Raw genomic sequence first — 21,472 nt, forward strand, 5'->3', positions numbered from 1 at the left:
TTTTGCTGCAGAATATTGCTTATTTTTGTTTGTTCTTTGGCTCAGCTGGTATCTGGGAGAAGTGGCAACAGGAAACAGGAGGGAGCCAACATAAACTGTGCAAGTTCAACGGCACTGATTTTTTTTTTTTTTAAAGAGCTGGTAAGACATCTTCCACAGCAAGAACACCTCATTTTCTTTCTCAAAGTGTTTAACTAAATTCTTTTAGGGATGTCTCAGGACCGACAACCAGAGAGCATTCCTCAATTGTGCTTTTTCTGTGCGCAGGACACCCTGGCGCCTTGGTGCCCATTGGCAGTGAGAGTCACATCCAGGGCTGTAAGGTGACGATGACAGGAGGCGGTGGAAGCTGTCCAAGGACCCTGAGGAGGGCCCCTCGGCTGATGGCGGGCACACCGCTGATTCTGGGAGCGGAGGAGTGCCCCAGATTGCTGAACTGTGTTACAACAAAATGCTTTCTGATGAAAACAGCCTCTTGGTCAGGCTGCACCCTGAGAAGTTCGCCCCTGATTCCTTGGCAGGAGTAAGTCCTCCCTACCAGGAGTGGCATGTCTTGGACATCTGTCTCTTGGCTTGTTGTCAAGACACAGCCTCAGCCAGGGGGCTCACTGCAGTCAAATGCTCTACCCCTGAGTTATACCCCCCGGGGGCTCACTGCAAATGCTAGAGGTTTTACGGTTTGGGAAGGAGTTAAGAGCTCAGACAGGAAGGACAGTCTAGACGAGCTTTGCAGAATAACCAGGCCCTTATAAGACATTAAACTGCCGTGTGTGATACAGGCTCACATCAGGACACTTGCCCATTTCCTACATGAAAATGGCCCTGCTAGTGGGAGACTCTTTAGGAACTTGAAAATAACAGGTGTCAATGCACCTGTCGGATTCTTGCATGTCCTTGTTGCAAGAATGAAGATGGCGTTGGGGTGTGACTTACGTACGGCTGCCCTTCAAACCCACCTCTCTCCATTTTAGATACATCGTGAAAACACAGCACACCATTCTTCATGGAGCTCTTAATACATCGGACCCTGGGCTCACGTTTAAACAGTGCGTCTTGTGCAGGGGCCCCAGTGCCCCGTGAAGATGTGTATCATTCCCATTCCTGCCGATGGGACAACTGAGGCTCCGAGATGACCATCCCCTTCGGAAGGGGGAGCGTCTCAATGCCTGGTCTTGTGCACAGGTGCCCTTGATTTTTCCCTGATGCTGTGCTGTCCGGGGGACACTCAGCCTCTGGAAGCTGGATAAAGGATTATAAAGATGGCAAAAAGATTTCCGCTCGGACAATCCCTGTGAGTCTGTTTAGGGAAAACCACAGAACACAATTCGCTAATTTTGGGCAGGGTACCCACTTCGACTTCTTTTCTTTCCCCCCTGAATAAATCTTCAGTGTCAAGGTTGGGTCAGGCAGACTTTAAGAAAGAAGTCTCTAGAAGTCGAACTTAGGGCTCAGAAAGATTCTGCGTGTCAGAGACAAACACGGTATCTCTACTTAACTTGCCCTCCTTCTCAGTAGGAGCCTAGACTGCATCAGCGCCGGTAAATCTAGGCACACCCCTATCTTGCTGTCCCCAAACCCTGCATCACCTACTCCTCCCATCCCTAATTCTAGCATTTTCTATCCCTCCTCTCCCCCAAGCTTGGTACCTCCCTTCCCTCCTGCCCCCAATCCTAATAACCCCCCTTCCCCACTGCCCCCTAATCCTGGCACCTACTCCCCTTGCCCCTAATCTTGGTGCCACCATCCCGCCTGTCCCCAAATCCTGGCACCTGCCTGCCTGCTCCAGCTTCTGGGAGGAGCTGTGAGGGCCCTAGGAGGAGGTCCACACGTCTCTCTTGCCTCTCAGGCATTATCGGTGTGGGAATGCCGGCTGTGCCTCTGTCCCGGTGACCCTTGAGTGCTGGTGGCTATGGACACGGAGAGGAGTCCTCCCTGCACATGTGAGGGGGACAGTGGGCTGAGTTTTCCAGGTCTGGCTTCTCCTATGAGGAGGAAAATCTGAAATCCAGCTTGATCAAGAAGTGAGGCTAATGGTTAAACTCGGAGGGAACACAGAGAGAGGACCTCATTTAGCAATGCACTAATGAATACCGGAGGAAAGCATCCCAGCCCCATCAAACGCTCTGGGCCGAGTGGTCTGACATTAGCCAGACGTGCTGCCTACAGTTCCAAGAGCAGAAGGCCCGCAGCCTGAAACATACCCCAGGGCTCCACTGAGAGGTGAAAGTCTCTGCCCAGCCCAAACCCCCGCAGGGAAGAGAGCCGGGATTAAACGAAGCTCTTTAAAATAGGGAGGAGAGTTCTTTTTAAAATGCAAATTGATTATGTCCCCTGAGACAGCTTGCCAGGGGCTCCCTGCCCTTGGGTAAAAGCCTAGCCTAAACTCCCATCCCCTGGAAACACCTACTTTCACTGGAGAGAGTAGGTCTCTCCAGTTTTACTGCGGTGCTCACCTCGTCCCTTTGCCTGTGCTGTTCCTTCTGCCTGCCCTTCCCTCCCCCCACCTTCAGTTTTCTGACTCCTACACAACTGGTCTCACTTGCCTCTAATGCCACCTTCCCCAGGAAGCCCTCCTGGTCCCTCAAGTCTCCAAGCAGAGATCATACTGCTCACTGTCATTTCCCTAGCCCCTGGCAAGGGGTGCAGTCAGGGTTCCTAAGGGTGAGGCATCTCTGCCCCACTGCCTGGGTCATGTTGGAGATGGGTGGTCCGTGTTCTATAGAAATGAGGGTCCAGGGCTGGATGTTCAGTACTTGTCCCTAATGCCCTCTTCCCTCCCCTCCAGGAGTGGGGTGTCCTGACCCCGGTGTGGGCACAGCAAGGTCTCCGGGTGGAAGAGCAAATCCGGGTCAGACGCTGCAGTAGGAAGCAGAGTATTAGAACAGACGTCTCTGGGGTGATCTTTCCTGAGCCTCTTATGTAAGAGCATCTTGACTTGAGGGTTTGGCCGGGCCCCTCCCTAGGAAGCCATGTCTATAATCACATCACATGGTCTCTGCCCAGGGCTGATCAAGGGAGGAGGGCTACCTGACCCCAGCCGGGCCAATTAAATATCTTTTTGTTAGAAATTTGGAATTGAGATTTCAGACTGCAGGTCTCCATAATCGTTGGACACAGAACATAAAAATCACTGAGGCTGTGGGGGTGGCCATGTGCCATCCAGCAGGCTCACGGGGAGGCTGGGTGCGGGAGGAGAAAGATCGAGAGTAAGAGAGAGAATAAGGGAGCAAAAGTGCCAGGAGAAGCAGAGAAGAGGGATGACAGAGGTTTACCATGATCTTGGAGCTTCAGGTTGAAGCCTTGCTTCCGTGCCCTGGCTCCCATGGCCTGACTCTACCCCCCTCCACCTCCTTTTGGCTTAAACCAGCTCACACTGGTTCTTACACTCACATCCAAAGAGTGCTAACTAAGACTGATTTGCTTAGAAATGAATTATTGACAACCTTGGACTTCATATCAACTTCCACATCGGTTGGGAGACATTTTTAAAAAAATGTAAAACCCTGCATTCCCATTTGGTGACCTATAAAATATTCAGACATTACAAATCATTTTTTAATGATTCAGGTTGCAGAGTAAAGAGCCATCTGGCGGGGGGTGGAGGAGAGTATATATATTTTTAAAGATTTTATCTATTTATTTGACAGAGAGAGATTACAAGTAGGCAAGAGAGGCAGGCAGGGAGAGAGAGAGGAGGAAGCAGGCTTTCCATGGAGCAGAGAGCCTGATGCGGGGCTTGATCCCAGGACCGTGGGATCATGGCCTGAGCCAAAACCAGAGGCTTTAACCCACTGAGCCACCCAGGCGCCCCTAAGGGGGAGAGTATATTTTAAAAATGCCAACCACTTAGAAGGTGATTAGAAAGCATCTACGGGGGTGGGGGGGGGCGAATAGGCACGAACTTGCCTCACGGTCCCAGGCACCCGCCCCACCTTTGGAATAAGTCCTGGGGGCCACACTGCTGGACAAAGGGGCGTTGTCCTAGGGGGGTGGGAGAACACTGTCAACGCCCCATTTCCTCCAGAGCCCCACACCCAAAACCAAGTTGCAAGCCCTCTTCCTGACCTCAGCCTTCAGTCCTCAACTGACTCTTTGAAGTGCTTCCCTCTGCCCTCCTCAACCTCACCCAGACCCCTCCACTGACCCTCCCACTCTCCCTTCTTCCCGAAGCCCCTCCTAGCTGCAGCTCGGCAGGCGAGAATTCTACCACTGAACCACCAATGCCTAGCTGCAGCTCGGATTCCTCTACCCACCACTGTGATCACTCAGCTGGGGGCACCCCGACTCTCTCCCTTCTTTGTCATTGACCGGTGAGCCTCGAGGACCCCTCAAGCAGCTGGCCGCACTGGGAAGAACCATACCAGCAAGCAGACCAATGTCCCCGACAACTCTGGCAGTAGCCTCCGCCCCCCGCAGCCCTTCCTTAATACCTTCTCTTGTCTTCTCAAACCCCCTTCCCTTCCCGGTCCTCGGGGCTGATGACCTCGTCTCTTGCCAGAGAAGACAGGCCCCGAGACTGAACAGCAAGCCCCCACCCACTCCCAGAGCCTCCCGCCCCGCTGTGACAAGGAAACATCCTTCACCCCCGTCCCTCTGCCTCCTCTGGGTGCCCCCAGTCTTTCCCAGGCAGGTGGCCTCAGCGTCTCCTGCATCTTCCCGCTTTCCAAACCTTTCTCAAATCCATCCGGTTTTTACTCGCTCTTGTTTCGGCTGGCGCCCACCCCCAGCCCACTCCGGCCCACTCCCCACCCCACGCCCCACAGACTGGTCTCTTAAAAGTCCAGTCATCACGGCGGTCTGACTCCCCCACCGCGAGCCCTCCACTGGCACTTTCCCCCAGGACCCCACAGGACCGGGTCCTGGCCGCTCCTGGGCGATTTCACGCCACCTTGACCTCACCAGTTCTGCCCCTCCCCCCACTTGGGACTTGGCATGGGCTGCCCGGATTCACCTGGCGGATTTACCTGCTCGTTTGTTAAGTGGCCCTCTCTAGCCCTCAACTGATAATGCCAAGGACAAGAACTATACTCCTTTTTTTTTTTTAAAACTACCCAATTCTTGGCACTGGCCATAGACGCTGAGCACATGCCCTCAGTGCACTGAATGAATGGACATGGGAGAAGCAGCTTGAACCGGAGCAGGACCTCGAGGCCCCAAGAGCCTACCTTCTCTCCACTAAGAAAAGCCCCCACCCTGGGAGCTGTGAGCTCCTCCTTGAAGGCACAGCAGGAAATTCACCTCGTTTGCAGGCTACCCTCCTTCAACTCTCAGCTGGAGAGGCCAGACGCTCCTAGACCTGCAGGGTGCTCTGTGTGGCTTCTTGGAGGAACCCCAGAGCTGCTCCGGCATGGGAGCGGGAATAAAGGCCGAGAGGGGAAGTCACATCACATTTCCTGCAGTGCACGTGTGGCTGCTGTTAGCTTGGAAATGCATTCATGCCGCCACCTTATTGTACCAATTACGGCTCTGACACCACAGAGGACATGTTTAGCTCAGGATATAAAAGGCTGGGGAATGCACTGGAATATTATTAGATCACAAAAAGGATGATTAGATCACAGCATGGATGAACCTTGCAAACACGCTAGGTAAAGAGGCGCCAATCACGAAAAACAAAACGAAACAATAAAGAAAATCCTTACATCCTGCATGATATCATTTATATGAGACGTACAAGAGGCAAATCCATCGAGACAGAAAGTAGGTGGGTGGTGGCCTGGGGTGGGGTTGTGGGGGTGCGTTGGGGGGGTGACAGTTAAGGGAGCAGAGTTTCTTTGGGGGATAATGAGAATGTTCCTAAGTTAATTGTGGCGATGGTTGCATGATTCTGTGAACAAAAATAAATCCCGAGAATAAACTAAAATGCTAAAACCACTGATTCGTGTGCCTTAGGAGGCGAACCAGATGACCTGTGAATTATATAGCTCATTCAAGCTGTTACACAAAGAACAAGGTGGGGAGATCTGGCGGGAGAAGGGGTTTCCAGGAGCACACACATCGGGTTTTGCAGATACGGTTCTCTTTGCGCTCCCTTGGCTCCCACGATCATTTCAAAACGAACGGTCCCCGTGTCAGGCTGACAAACCAGAAATCCGCCCTACCCTCCGAGAATCATTACTGCCCTTTCACTTTCAGGCAGCTCTGGAAAATTGGACTCTAATGGACCAGGCGTTGCATTTTCTTGTTTGAAGATGCTGGGAAAATCAAGTCTGCTGTCATGTAACACTTTTAATTGTTTTCGGGTGAGCATTTGATCTGTTGACTCACCGCGGTGGGTATGCAGATAATATGGCTGTTGGCGGCATAGACAGTTAGTCATTTAGAGCCTAAAACCAAGACTGCAAGGATAAGCGGGAGCCAAAGAATACTTCTGCGAGCTTGCGTCATATACCCATAAATTTCAGAGCCTCCTAAGCACCCAGATTAGAATCACCCTTCTCCCATGTGCTTGTACTTTCTGTTCTCTTCCCGTTTGTGGCCGATCTGATCGCTGAACGTGCTTTCAAAACGAATTGTGACCAAAGAACTTGTATTGCTTATTTCATGTGAACATCCTAGACAGGAATAAAGGATGAAAAAAAAAGTAGTCTGGAATATCTGGGGTGACAACACTGCTTCAGGAGTAACATTGTTTGGTTTGTTGCATGAAAACACCTTTTCCCACAATCACTGCCTCCCAAAGACGTGGGTCTTAGAGCAGGTTGCGGGGGGGTGTATATTCTTACCACAGGCATAGGTGACAGTGAGGTATTTTTTCACTCTTGGCGGACAGGGGCTCCCGAAATGGTGATCGTTGACCATGATTTTGCATCTCTGCTTCCCGTAGCACCTCCTGGATAATACTTGCAAAGCCCAGTAAGACAGGCAGTCTGAAAGGCAGGGAACGCCAACAAGAATTTCAGGTTGCATCCGTATCTGGCTAACCACGGGGCTTTTGCTATTTTCTGTTAAGGAAATACACTGAGCTGGATTTCAAGTTCATGGACATAGTTTCTCGGAAAATTTTCTGTCTCATTAATGTCCCCGGGATGCTTTACCATATAAGTCATATGGGCTAAGTCCTTTATAGGCAGAGCAGGCTTCTGGACAGGTGCTAGCAGGGCCGTGAGCTTGCTGTGACGCTCTGGTCTTACTGTCTTGAAATTCTTACATATTTTTGAGCAAGGGGTCCTACATTTTCATTTTGTACCAATCCCCACAAATAATGTAACTGGCCTTGTAAATATGTAGAACGCTGAATGAAGACTATTTCTTTTATGCCCCTTATCACGCCTTGAAATACTTCATTTGCTTTTTTTTTTTTTTTAAGAGAGAGAGAGTGGGCAGGGAAGTGGTACAGAGGGAGAGGAAGAGAGAGAGTCTCTCTTTTTCTTTTTTAAGATTTTTTTTTATAATTTTTTTAAAAGATTTTATTTATTTATTTGAGAGAGAGAGAGACAGTGAGAGAGAGCACGAGTGAGGAGAAGGTCAGAGAGCGAAGCAGACTCCCCATGGAGCTGGGAGCCTGATGCGGGACTCGATCCCGGGACTCCAGGATCACGCCCCGAGCCGAAGGCAGTCGTCCAACCAACTGAGAAATTTATTAGAGAGAGAGCACAAGACAGAGCATGAGCGAGGGGAGTAGCCAAGGGAGAAGGAGAAACAGGTTTCCCGCTGAGCCAGGAGCCTGACGCTGGGCTTGATCCTAGGGCCCTGGGATCATGACCTGAGTTCAGAAGCAGACGCTTAACTGACTGAGCCACCCAGGTGCCCTGAGGAAGAGAGAGAATCTTAAGCAGGATCCCCACTCAGAGCGGAGCTAGATATGGGGCTTGATTTCAAGACCCTGAGATAGTGACCTGAAATCAAGAGTCAGACCCTTCACCAACTGAGCCCCCCAGGCACCCCTATTTGTCCACTTTGAGAAGGCATCTCCCCTGCGTGAACACAAGCCCCGAGAGGACAGAGACTCTTTCTGTCTTGTTTGTCATCAATGCCCATATCCTGGCCCAGTGCAGAAACCCAGTAAATAACTGAAGAATGAATGAATGAAATGGACTAAATAAACACGAGGACAGGTTCTTCAGCACCTGGCGCAACGCCAGCACAATTAGTCAATATGAATTTCACACGTACAGAGGTGAGGTGCCGAGGCGCTTAGGGCTGTAAGAGAAACAAGTCAGAAGAAGTCTACCTTGCTTTCACAGAGTGTGCTGGAGCTGCAGACAAAACCCACACGTGGGACCTGATGTCCAGCCACGTGAAACAGGGCGTGAGTGTCGCCAGTGCAAGGCGAGGACGAGGGGTGCTAGGGTCCGTGTTGGGAGAGAGGAGTGTGGACCTTCACGGTCATGACGGGCTTGCGGGGGTTAGAGACTTGGTCACAGGAGAAGGTGCGTAACGGGGTAGAAACGAGCAAGACAGAAACGCATAAACACCAAAGTAGCGTCACTTAAGGGGAGTCCAGGGGGCTGACCGTGAGCTGGAATAGTGGGGTGTGGACGGGGAAGCCACAGAGAACGAGCAGGGAAAAGGAACCTGGAGACAGACTGAGTTTGCCTGGGAACGCTTAGCCAAAGGCAGACTTTATTCCGCTAGTGACATGCAGCCTAGAGACACGGCCTCATGCTGTTGTCCTTTAGGGACGGTGTATGGGAAGCCCTGGGAGCAGAAGGGAACCAAACTCAGCTTGGAAGCAATTTTAATAATACATACGGGGTGGGGGGCCGGGGGGCTCAGTTGGTTGAGTTTCTGACTCTTGGTTTTTGGCTCTGGTCGTGATCTCAGAGTCCTAAGACTGAGCCCAGTGCGGGGCTCCTTGCTCAGCGGGGAGTCTGCGGGAGATGTTCTCTCTCCTTCTCCTTCTGCCCCTCCCCCACCAAATAAATAAATAGATAAATAAAACCTTTGAAAAAATAATACACACTGGGAGGAATTTAGAACTTGGAGAGCAGAGAACAGAGGAGAGAATTTTAGAGTCCTTACAAAGTTCCGTTCACTTACAACAACAGCTCACATGACAGGCAGCTCTCAACACTTGCCCGTCAACTGATGGGGTGTCCCCAGTGCTTTGCCGGGACACAGGTTGTTCATCATATATGTAATATGTTACAATAAGTTATATATAATAGTTTGCTTATATAATATACAAATCAGGGAAATACAGATTAAGACCATGATGAAAATAATATTTTGCACTTTCTAGATCAACAAAACTTAAGAAGACCGACTATCCCAAGTGTTGAAGAAGATACAAATCAATGGAAACTCTTGAGCACAGCTGGGAGAGGGTAAACTGTGGAGCATACACCGGCACCTTTTAAGTTGACACATTTCACATCTTGGCACTCAGCCATTTCATTTCCAAAAGTCTAGAGGGTCCCCTAGCCTTTCCCTAAACCCTTCAGAATTCACAGTCAAGAGATCCGAGAATGGGATGTACGATTTCTGCACTGGGACGAGGTAACGGTCTGAATTATGAAATTTTTCTTAGAAGTCTGATGTAACTATTGTTTATTCTGTTACAAAGGAAATATGTGTTTGTAGTTGAAAACTCAAAAATCACAGATAAGCTAAAACTAGAAAAATAAAAATGCCTATAAATCCAGGAAAAAAACAAAACTAAACAAAACAAAAACCTATCAATCTCGGGGTGCCTGGGTGACTCAGTGGGTTAAGCCGCTGCCTTTGGCTCAGGTCATGATCTCAGGGTCCTGGGATCGAGTCCCGCATCGGGCTCTCTGCTCAGCAGGGAGCCTGCTTCCCTCTCTCTCTCTGCCTGCCTCTCCATCTACTTGTGATTTCTCCCTGTCAAATAAATACATAATATCTTAAAAAACAAAAACAAAAAAACTATCAATCTTTAAGGAACCTCTTTCCACCACTTTTCTGTGTGGGAAGGTCCTTCCCCCTCAGTGGTGTCATACACTTATCCCTTTGTAGGCTATTTTTTCCCATTTAGTATATCTGCAAAATTTTAACATGAACATAATTTTAAAGAATTGCATAGTTTTTCATTGTACGAATGTGCCAGCTCTATTTACAATACCCAATGCAATCATTGTTCAGATGATTTCCGGTTTTGAACATTAGAAGCAGTGCAGTGTGAGGCACCTGGGTGACTCAGTCAGTTAGGTATCGGACTCTTGATTTTGGCTTGTATCCTGATCTCAGGGTCCTGAAGTGGAGCCCACGCTCAGTGGGGAGTCCATTGGAGGGTCTCTCTCTCCTTCTGCCTCGCCCCCGCCCAAACTCGCGCTTTCTTTCTCTCAAATAAATAAATAGAAACAGTTCTTTGTGGAACATCCTTAGGGCTAAATATTTGCACATGAGCACGATAGTTTCCACAGGAATTCCTGGAAGTACATTGCTTTGTCAAAGACTGCTTAAAATATTAAGGCTTTTGATACACACCGCCCAACTGTTACCCAGAAAATTTCTGATTCATACTCCCGGCAGAATTGTATGACTGCCCTAGAAACCTTATATTTTCTTAGGATGTGTGCCTGACCATATTCTTTCAGGCTAACAGAGGAAGGAAAAAGAAACCCTTTTCATCTATAAGCCCACAACCCTCTTTGACCCAGGAGGTCTTTCGGCGAGCGTGATTTAGAGAGGCGTGCTTCTGCACTCTTAGAGTTCCCTGGAAGCAAAAGAGTTTATCTTGGTCAGAGTGAAACCCACAGTGTGTTTTCAGGAAGAGGCCCAAGGTAATTCAGGTCTGACTCAGGTCTGACCATATCCTTGTTGACACTGAGCTCTGGGCTGTTTCCAGGACTTTTTTCTCAAGTGATTATCTCCCTCTCAGGCTGATTTTATTTGCACCCTCTCTTCCTGGCAAATCATCCTCCGCCCCCAACCCATCTGATAACATGATATTCCACCGTTTAATTTTTTTTTTTTTTTTAGCTATTGTTCAACACTGAAACTGAAGTTAATTAATCTTTACAACGTCTGCTTATTTGGATAATTAGGCTGCTCTTGGCAGCACGGGTCCCCTGGCACCTTAATCTTTGGCTAGAAAGTCGAGGTCCACCCACACTTGGCCTTGGGATGGCCTTAGCCCAGACCTTGAGGCCCACTGGGTGGTTTCTAAGGAAACAGCAGGATCCCTGGAGCCCACCCAGAAAACGTAACTGCAGCAGGAAATGACACGTCACAATGGATGCCCAGCCAGGAGACCTTCCCGAAGTTCATGCCCAGGTCTGTGGGAAGGCTCACCCTGCCCTGTGTTAAGATGTAGTTTCACTGGTGTTCATGTGGGACCAACAGCGATCAGTCACTTTCACACACTCCTTTCCCTTCCACTTGACAAGACATAGATTCTGATGGAACCGACCTGCTGGAAGCTCTTTCAGGCATGTCTTTGAAGGGTCTGCACCCTCAAGACAAGACTGCAGATATTGCTTTGTTTGAACTCATGTGGCCAAAAGATACCACTTTTTTGAAGATGGCCTCACAGCTAGCTTAGTCATTGGTCTTTCATGTCTTCCCCTTTATTTCATAGTTCAGGGTTATTGCAAAGTATTAGTTTCTTACAGCTGCTGTAACAAGTACCACCCCTTGGGCGCTTAAACAGCAGAAGTGTATTTCCATTCCATTCTGGAAGCTAGAAGCCTGAGATGACAGTAGGGTTGTACCTTCTGAGGCCTCTCTCCTTGGCTTGCAGATGGCAAGACCATGTATCCTCACATGGTCTTCCTCTGTGTATGTCTGTGTCCTAACCTCCTCTTCTTATAAGGACACAAGTTATATTGGATTAGCACCCATCAGACCTTAATCTGACTTAAACACCTCTTTAAAGACCCTCTCCTCAAATGCAGTTGCATTTTGGGGTACTGGGGTTTAGGACTTTAGCCTATAAAATTTAGGGACACAGAACTCAGCCCCTAACAGCCTTCAAGATGATCCCTAGTCATCACCAGCTTCTGGAACTCATACCCCTGTGTACCCTCCTCCCACAGTGAATCAGAGCCAGTCCACGTGACCCCTATCTCCGCCAACAACAATACTGACTCAATCTGCCATATAAGAGACCCACCCTGGAAGCTCAGCCTTCAGGTGACTGTCGCCCCAGCCAGTGTCCCATCTGAGACCTCACCAGAACACGTGCGACCCTAAGTCATAACCACCACCCAAACCACCCCAGAATTCCTGCTTCGTAGAAACTGTGAGGGAATAAATATTTGTTTATATTTTAAGCTATTAAATTTCAGGGTATGTTGCCACAGCAACAGAAAATAAGTGCATATTTTCACACTTAAAAGTGAGTTTCTGGCATACAAAGAGTTCCTCAAAATGTGGGTGAACTTCGAGCATAAGTTGAGATGACCTTGAGGAAAGTGTTAGTGAGAGTCTAAGGCCTTGAGGAGAAGCCCAGTGTTGGTTAGCTTTGCACCCAGAGGCCAAGTGCATCTCAGAGTAGAACTTCCCAACTTCAAAGTAAATGAGTGCAAGTATGCTGAATATTTCCCTCAGGCCCCCCGATGTCCCCCAGCTATTGGTTTTGGAGTTGGGCAGTGCCGTCCTTCACCCCACTGTGCCATGCAAATAGAATTTTCTGAAGGAAAAGGCTGGGAAGCACAGTCCAAGGTCATCCTGTAGCATGTAGCCAATGCCTCACCATGGCCTTGCCTGCCTGGTGCATTCCAGACGGGACCAGCTTAGGGCACTGTACACAGAATGGAGGCTCTGTTTGCCCTCCTTCAGGTGGGGTCTCAGAGCCTTTGCTGCAGACAGGAATGCAGCCCCTTATATCTTTTGGGATGTCTGGCATGAGCTTGGGTCCCACTAGGGTAGGTACCGTCAGTCAGGCCGTGGGCAGCCCTGAAGAAGCTCAGGGGATCGTGATGACGTCACACATGACAGTCGAGTGTGAGGTTATGTGCAGATGCCCTGACCCCCACCAGGGATGTCCTCCTCCCCACTGCCATGAAGCCCCTTCCTCTTGATCCCATCCGATGTACAAAGCACACAGAATCAAAAAAGCAACAAACCAGCCTATAACAAAACCAAACTGTAAGTCCAGGAAAAAATATACTGTGGGGCGGGAGACGGGCAGCAGGAAAAAGCATGTCAAGGATTAACATCTTTTCTCTGTCATGTTAAAATTTATGAAAAAAAAAATAATAAGGGTCCCACCAGGGGGGGAAAAAAAGGACAAAGGCTAGAGAGATAGTGGGAGCGAGTGTAAATACAAGAGCCACAAAAACATGGGAAATGTTCAAAGCATTCACAGACAAAGAAAGGCAAATAAGAAGACTGTTTTACATCTATTAAATTGGAACCACGAAGAAGAATCATACATGCCTCTACCAGAGTTGCAAGGAAACCCAGGAGTGAACGTCGCTGTTTACACACATGAATTGGAACAAGAAGTTTTTGGAAAGAAGTCTGGGGATACACTTAAAGAATTGTAAACATGCCCACACCCTCTTTCAGTATAAAACTTCTGGGAATTTATCCCAAGGAAACAACCCGGAGGAAAGAAAATGCTACAAGCACAAGTTCATCACACACCACTTAGAATATCTGAAGATCAGAAGCAGTAAAATATGTCACTGGGGCATGGTTAATTGCGTGCTATGCTACATCCCTTCAACAAGATATGAAGAAATGACTGGCATTGTTGGCATTTGGGTGGACACGTGGGAGACCACCCAGGGTATAAAGTTACATTTCAAATGTATGAATCAAATGAATGTATGAATCAAATGTATCAAGTGAATCAAATGTATCTGTTTTAGAATTGCCATTATGTAAAAACGGTCCTACGCTCAGACATCAGGACTTGGAGGAGACCCTGAGAAGGAAAAAGCTTCTCGTTTGTTGGGTAACACTTATGGCTGCACTGTTTTCTTATGTCCCTTAAATGTCCTTAGGGCTCTGGTGCAGGACACTAACAGGGATCCCACTAGTCACTTTTAGGAAAGAACTGGAAATGACCTCTCCGTATTTGGGAACAAAAGCCCAGCTCAGCAGTGCTTCCTGACCTCGCAGCCGGCTCTCACCACGCGTGTTGCCGGGAGGCACGGAGGCTGGAGAATTCTCGGTTCCACCAGGCGGCGGCTTATCCCCGAGAGGAAAGGTACACCCATCACCTTCCAGAGGCTGTGGTGAGGCCTGACCACCCGGCCCTAGATGGTCATCCCACCAAGCTCATGTCAGGTCCCAGGGTTGAGAATGAATAGCCTTTTTCTCTTCTTCAAAGCGAATGTGGCCAAGCCATAGTAACTTAGTAACTGGCAGCTCAGAGACCGGATGTGGCCCGGAGGCATGTTTTGTTTGGCTCACACACTGTTTTAAAAGTTGGAACATTTCACATTAAAAGAAAGAAAGAAAAAAAAAGCGTCTGGATTTCCAGCATCTCATGAGGGGTTGGAAGCCATGACGACACCGGGTCGGCACCTGGGGGAGCCCTGTGGGGACACCTCCCTTAGGAGGGGTTCTGATTCATTCGCGCACGTCAGGGTTCACGTGGACACCCACTCTGTGCCAGGCACAGCTTGGGATGCTGGGAATTCTGCGGGGAGCAACAGACACCGTCTCTACGAGCGCTTGCCCTCCCCTGGGGAAAGAGACCCGAGGCAGGTAAGTGATGGTTTCCGTGATATGAAGACACTCCAACAGGGGTGCTGCTTGGCACTGCAGAGACAAGGTCCCACGCTGGCAGGGAGCCCCGGGAACCCCGTCTGAGAAGGATGCCTGACTTGATTCCTGCATGGTGGGGTGAGAACATTCCAGACCAAGGGAAGAGCTTGTGCAAAGACCTCAGGCTATGAGTGAGTGTGCAGTGCCCCATCCACGGTTTGTAAGGGAAGGGAGGACACAACCGCAGGTGGGAGAACGGGTGGTTTCTAATTACGGTGCGTGCGCAGGTGTTGTGATCTGCCTTATTTTAATAATCTCTCTCCGGCTGCTAAGTGAGGAAGGGACTGAGGGAGGGAATCGGGGAGAAGGGAGGCTGAGAGGCCAGTCTGGTCTGGGGGGTCCAGGTTAGAGATGCCCAGAAGCGGGGAGCAGAGCTGCCGGTGAGAGGCTCTCAGTGCGGGCGAGTCAGCAGGAGGCGGCTGGGCAAAAGGCGGGTAATGGTAAAGTGTTTACAGAAGAGGGATGGAAGGAGGGCTCGGGGGGAGAACACGCTCAGCACAGGTTAAAACCTTATGGAGAGTCTCCCTGGGGCCAAGGAGGGAAAGAGTTTTCAGCACTCGGCGAGATGGGGAGATACGTCAGCACGGGCAGCCAGTGGTCTGTGCGCACACGTGCAAGGGTCTGGCCTTGATGTTGACCTGGAAGGCGGGCACAGTCCAGGTCTCCGCGTGAGGCTGGGGGTGAACGGAGGATGAGAAGCCCTCCCAAGGGCCTCTCCTCTTCCCTGCAAGCCTCTCCCCTGCAGAGCACAGGGGCAGGACGCCCCTCGGCATTTGGCAGCGGTTCCTGAATGCAGAGAACAGCCTGCCCCTCAACCTCACGTGTAGTCCACTGGCGAGGGACGGGAGCCCTTGACCGTGAGGGATGCAAGGGAATGGGGGCGGGACGAGCAGGTTGTTTCTGCCGGGAGACTTTGCCGGGGCTCAGACGTTTCAAACTGAACCCCTGAGCAAGGGGCATGGTCTTCCATTCAGAGACCTTTCTCGCGTCCACAAGGGTTATTCGTGGCACGGGCACAGCTGGCTGACCAAAGGATTCCTCGAAGTCTCTGTGGAAACCTGTGCTTTAGCCGTGATGTCTGCGAACATTTTCTTTGGCTGGTTACGTTTCCCTCTCAGCCCCACTCCTAGCTTCCCAGGAACCTAAGGCAGCGCGGTACCCACGGTACATAAATCAGCCTGCGTACCTGTCCGTCTGCTTCGCGGACCGACTTCTGCTCAAAACAACGGCTGAAACTGTTGGGGCTTAGGGCCGCCTCCCCAAACACAGGTGGCTCAGTTAGATTTCACAAGCTTGAGAAATGGGCGGCCCCACCCCAGTATCAAGAAGGAGAGCCCCTTTTTTTGCAGAAATAGGTCAGATCACCAAGGGCCCCTTACCCAGCTGAGGTCATAAGAAGTGTCCTTGCAGGATGTTTGGAAGAACAGGGATCACACTGGCCCTTTAGAAGGATGCCTCTGGCCACCTGGGGGTGAGGGGAAGCCCAGCCGGGGAGCAGGGAGACTTCAATGACCAGACAGTGGTCCCTGAGCTGATGCAGTAGTGGGACCAAGGCAGGAGTGGGTGAAGATGTTCTGAAAACACGCAAGGGTTACATGCGAGGGAGACTGGAGTGTCAGGAACTCCCAGGTCATTCACCAGGGTGTGGGGCGTGGGGTGGTGCCAGGACATACAATGGGAAGCCACGCCCACAAGGACCTCACTGCCCCATTTTGCAGCCAAGCCCGTTAAACAGGAGTCCTCTGCCCAGAGCTAATCAAGTGCAGCTAGATGCCCACTTCAGCCTCTCTTTGCCCTTAGCCGCCGAGGGGCCTTTCTTCCCAGAACACTGGGCTGGGGGCCTTGGCGGGGGCGGGGGCACATGTTCCTCTTGAACTGGTTTTTGTTCTCTCTCTAGTCTTGCGTGAGAGTTTGCCTGGACAGTCAGTCACTTTATGTTCTCCACCGCTCGCCCCCCAGATCTGAGATATTGGTTTAATACGAATTTCTTTTTAAAATTAATGTTTAATTTCACATGTGAATATAGCAGTTTAATACATTTTGGAGCTCATTTTATTTTCATTTATTATTATTATTTTTTAAATTTAAATTCAATTGGCCAACGTATAGGACATCATTAGTTTTGGGGGTAGTGTTTAATGATTTATTAGTTGCATGTAACACCCAGTGCTCATCACATCATGTGCCCTCCTTGGAGCTCACTTTAGATTTTGATGAATCAAGTGCAGCTCTCTGTGCTATGTCCCCTTGGGGCCTGTTCTCTTGGATAATATGGAGGGTAGAGATCAGGTTGCTTCTCTGCTGGAGACTGGGATATAGGATGGTTAATTTTATGTCTCAGTTCAGCGATGCTATGATGAATCACCAGTCTAGATGTGGTCATGAAGATATTTTAAAGATAGGACTAACATTTCATATGCAAAGTAGACTCTGAGTAAAGCAGATTATTCTTCCTGGTGGGGGTGGGCCCCAACCCATCAGTTGAAGGCCTGAAGGGCAAATACAGGTTTTCTGAAAAATGGATTTCCCTCCAGGCTGCAGCACAGAAAATCTGCCTGCTTCCAGCCTGCCATCCCGCAGAATTCAGACTCAAGACTGAACACCAAGCCTTACCTAGGTTCCCAGAATGCCAACCCACCGTACAGGTTTTGGATTTGCCAAGCACCACCACTATGTAAGCCAATTCCTTAGCATCAATCTCTCCAAATATATGCATGTCTGTCCTGTTGGTTCTGTTTCTCTGGGAAGCCCTGACTAATCATAACATCGGGTGACTTCGATGGGGGCAGCTTCCAGCCCCACATCCCGGCCATCACCTCTTGGCTCTAGACTGCAGACTCCTAAGAAGAATGACTCCCTGAGCTTGCCTCAACCCTACACAACCAGTTATGGTCCAGGCTCTTCTCCCTACCCAAACGCCATCCCCAGGTATCCGCAGGTGTCCTCCTTTAAGTCTCTGCTGAGCGTACCAGTGACCCTGCAATGCCAGGCCTCTCTGAAGCACACCCCAGCCTCCCCTATTTCCCTTCCACAGCGTGCTTTACCCCTGAGCACTTGAGTGCACCTGAGATACAGCAAGTGAACTCCTTTCTTTTGCTCATTCTCTCACGACCACTTTGTGCACAGCTGGAAATTCCATGAGGTTCCATGAAGATCCTGTGTTGGTCACTGACGACTCCTCCACCCATAGAACAGGACCCTGCATACAGTCGGTGCTCAATAACTACTTGATGTGAAATGACTAAACAATGGACAAATTTGGGAATGTGGGGCAAAAGGAGGTGGTACCCTGGGATGGTTCCTCCCTGCCCTTGACTTTCCCTCTAATCCAGGTACTGGTCAGAGTCCCAATCCCCTTGGCACCGATAGAGATAGCCCCATGAAGCCACATACCAAAGGGGGGGAGCCGCTCTGCTTCTGAGGCGCAGGTGTCCCTCTCCTGGGTCCTCCTGCCGTAGCTCGCGGAGTAGATGTTGAGAAACTTGGAAGGGTGACAGTGCAGTTTCAGCTCTTGGTCTTCACATACGGTTTTGTTTTTTAATTCATCTGAAGCAGAAAAAAAATTAACAGCACCCTCAGCTTCTCTCGGGAGGAATCGGGGAGTTCTGCCCAACCCCTGGCCGCTCATCCACCGCCTGGAGCTGCTTCCTGGGAAGGACAGTGGGAACAGCCCCACCGGTGGTGGGGTCTGACCCTGGAATAAGAGCCCTCTGCAGGAAGAGGTGGGAATGACAGGAAGAGGAAGGCAGAGGAGACAGGGGCCAAGTATAGGGGAAGACAGGGCTCACTGGCCTCGTTGGGCTCGGTTTGGGGATGGGCCTGGCCATAAAGGATGTGTCTCTCTCTCTCTCTCTCTCTCCACTTGAGGTCACACATTCCTTAATTGAAGGGAGCCTTTCCCCAAATGTTGACTTAGACCCATATGAGTAAAGATCAGGAATTACCTGATTGCAGATTAAACTTCAGGAGAGAGCCCAATTAAACCACACCACCAGATTTCCCAACATCCTAGCACCCCCATTTCCATATATAAAAAGAGAGAGGATGTAAAAGCAAATGATTTCCTTGGCTAGGAGAGGGAAAGAACAGGGCATGTGTCTTATGAAGAGTCCCTTTTTCCTGCCCCCAGTCTGGTGATCCAGGAGCAAACGAGGCTTGGCTGCTGTGGTCTGTGCTACCTTATGACAACCCACACCAGGTTTGTTCCCAAAGAATTTAGGGAAAGGTCTGTGCATCTGTGTAATTCACCGACCACAGTAACATTTCTCTTCGCAATGTCACACAGCATTCACATTGTACATGCACTGCTGATGAAAATAGAGTTGATTGTTTTTTTTTAAAGACCATACTGGAAAAGCATTCCATTAATAACCTTGTTTCATGATGATTTGGTTTTTAAAAGCAATCATTGTTAACACTCCAGACACAAAGGATCAGGTATTGTATGACTCTATTTTGTTGAGATCTCCAGAAAGGCAAACCCATAGAGACAGAATGTAGGTGAGTGGTTCTATTGGGGCTGAGGTTTGGGATCAAAGGGAAACGACAACAATGAACACAGGACATTTTTGAGATGATGAAAATGTTCTACAGCTGGACAGTGGTGATGGTGGCATGACTTAGCCCATTTGCTGAAAATCACTGAATGGCACACTTACAATCAGTGAAATTTATGCTATATAAATCGTACTTCAATAAAGATATTTCAAAAATTACAAAAGCTACTATTTACTGAGCTCCTCCTCTGGATTAAGCCCTGTTCTAAGATCTTTAAATGTATCAGTGAATCTAATCTTCAGAACAACTCTCTTGGGAACCCCCTCTTCATATCCTTGGTGTGTTGTGTTTGGGATTTTTAGACACTGCAGCAGTGATTCGTATGTTCTGGATGCTAACTTTCCTCTATTAGGTATTACGAGTATCTTTTCCTAGTCTGCCACTTACCTTAAACTTCGCAAATCAAAACAAAGCAAAACACAAAGGAGACTATGGTCATTTGTTTGCATGTGTGGGTCTCCTCTCCCCACCTCCCCAACATTTTGTAAGGAAAAAAAAAAAAAAGATCCTGTATTACTCCTAGATTTTTCTACTTTGAAATGGCAACTGCAGAGCAAATGGGAACATTTTTGAGCCAAACAAGCCAACAGGAGCTAAATTGTAGGAGCTACTCAGGCTGCCGTTGGGGCTGTCTGGGATGGGAAAGAAGAAAGTGTCAAGAAGAAAGAAAAATAGCAGCCCCCATATCTACTCTCCCACGACTATCCCTCCCACTACCACCCCTCCTATGGCCATTCCCCATGACCACCCCCCATGACCATCTCCATGACCACCCCCCATGAACATTCCCATGACCACCCTGATGACCTTCCTTCCTGACCACCCTCCGGGGCCATTTTCCATTCCCACCCCTATGACCAATCCCCACGACCACCCCGATGATCACTACCACCATGGCCATCCCCGAAGACTATCCCCCATGACCACCCCCCATGACCACTCCCCAACCCCCACTTTCACTTCTCTGACTCACTCATGTTTTTGGACGGAAGGTGCAGGCCATTCCCACCCAGATCCCTCAAACACCTCAAGCAAAAGTTTTTCAAACTGTGATTTGAGGCCTATTCTATTCTATTCTATTCAGGATATCAGTTTAGTCATTTGTGACCTGCAATTTAAAAAAAAACAAAGAAGAGTTTAGAAAGCATCAAAGTGCATCATGCAAACAAGGAATAACACTATTTTATAACTAAAAAAAAAAAAAAATCTTTTGAGTCGCGTGTGTGTTGTGCTGGGCCAAAATGTAAAATTGTTTCCTTACTATGCCTTGTAATCAAACCAGTTTGAAAGTACCCCTGAGCAGCCTTCCAGGAAGTCAGGAGGGGTAAACACTAGGGCAACGGTGGCCTGGTCGTGGGACTTCATATCCTGGCATCGCTGATGCTCAAGCCCCAAACTTAAAACACGAAAAAAAATATTCCCCAAATGTAAAGTCTACCTTTTTCTGTAACGCGTGAATTCCCACGCCTTTCTACACCAAGAGGAGAAGAACAGGGAGGAAATCTCACTTCGGATGGAAATTGGAAATTCAGGATCTCAGTACACCATCAGCTGATAAATTTCGACACAGTCCCTTAATCTGTGGTGATGGAACACTCAAGATTAATGAAAGGCATGAAACAGAAACCGGGTTGCAGATGCGTGTGGTTGAACACACGAGGAACTAACGGAGGAGGGAAAATCTAAGTGGTGACGAAGCGATGTCTAGGATGCCCTTCACCCAGTCGCTGGACCTAAAGCCAAGAAAAGCTTTGTTTTCTTTTGCTAAACAGAAAAGACACTGAGTCTGACCCTGACATCGGAGGGTTTGATTCTGGTGAGTCACATCCGCACTGGGGTGAGGTTTTCAGTGTTTTTGGCGAGTAAATGCTAAATCCCACCAACACCAAAATACTGCCTTACTTCAAAGGCCCAGAATGAACGATGGCCTTTGATGCAGAACAGAGGGCAGGAGTAGACACACCAAGAGAGCCCAAGCCCCCATCTGCCTGGGAGAATACTGAAGAATGTTAAGAATGCCTTCCAGGGGCAGAGCTCGCCAAAAAGGATGAAAACCAAGCCTAATCTAGCAAATTGGAAGCTTTCCTTTGCAACAGGATTGGCTTCTTTTCTTTTCTTTTTTTCTTTTCCTTTGCTTTTCTTTTCCTTTCTTTTCCTTCCTCCCTCCCTTCTCCTCCTATGCCTTTCCTTCCCCTCCCTCCCTCTCTCCCTTCCTTCCTCCCTTTCTCAGAATTTTTAAAAATTAGAAGAGATTTTTCAAGGCTTGTCATGATGTGTACTTCTCAGC

General features: G+C 49.1%; 1 protein-coding gene across 2 annotated transcripts in view; it reads right to left on the minus strand.

Annotated features, from left to right (window-relative positions):
* The window catches only part of EVA1C (eva-1 homolog C), a 69,156-nt gene that overhangs the window by 8,085 nt on the left and 39,599 nt on the right, over positions 1–21,472 (minus strand). For both annotated transcript variants that reach the window (XM_044251022.1, XM_044251023.1), the window contains 2 exons: positions 18,022–18,174; positions 6,726–6,869 (listed from right to left, as the gene is read on the minus strand). In XM_044251022.1, coding sequence (XP_044106957.1) covers positions 6,726–6,869; positions 18,022–18,174 — 297 coding nt within the window. The remainder of the gene's footprint in view (positions 1–6,725; positions 6,870–18,021; positions 18,175–21,472) is intronic.

Source organism: Neovison vison, chromosome 6 (assembly GCF_020171115.1).
Source record: "Neovison vison isolate M4711 chromosome 6, ASM_NN_V1, whole genome shotgun sequence".
In the NCBI taxonomy this organism is placed as follows: Eukaryota; Metazoa; Chordata; class Mammalia; order Carnivora; family Mustelidae; genus Neogale; species Neogale vison.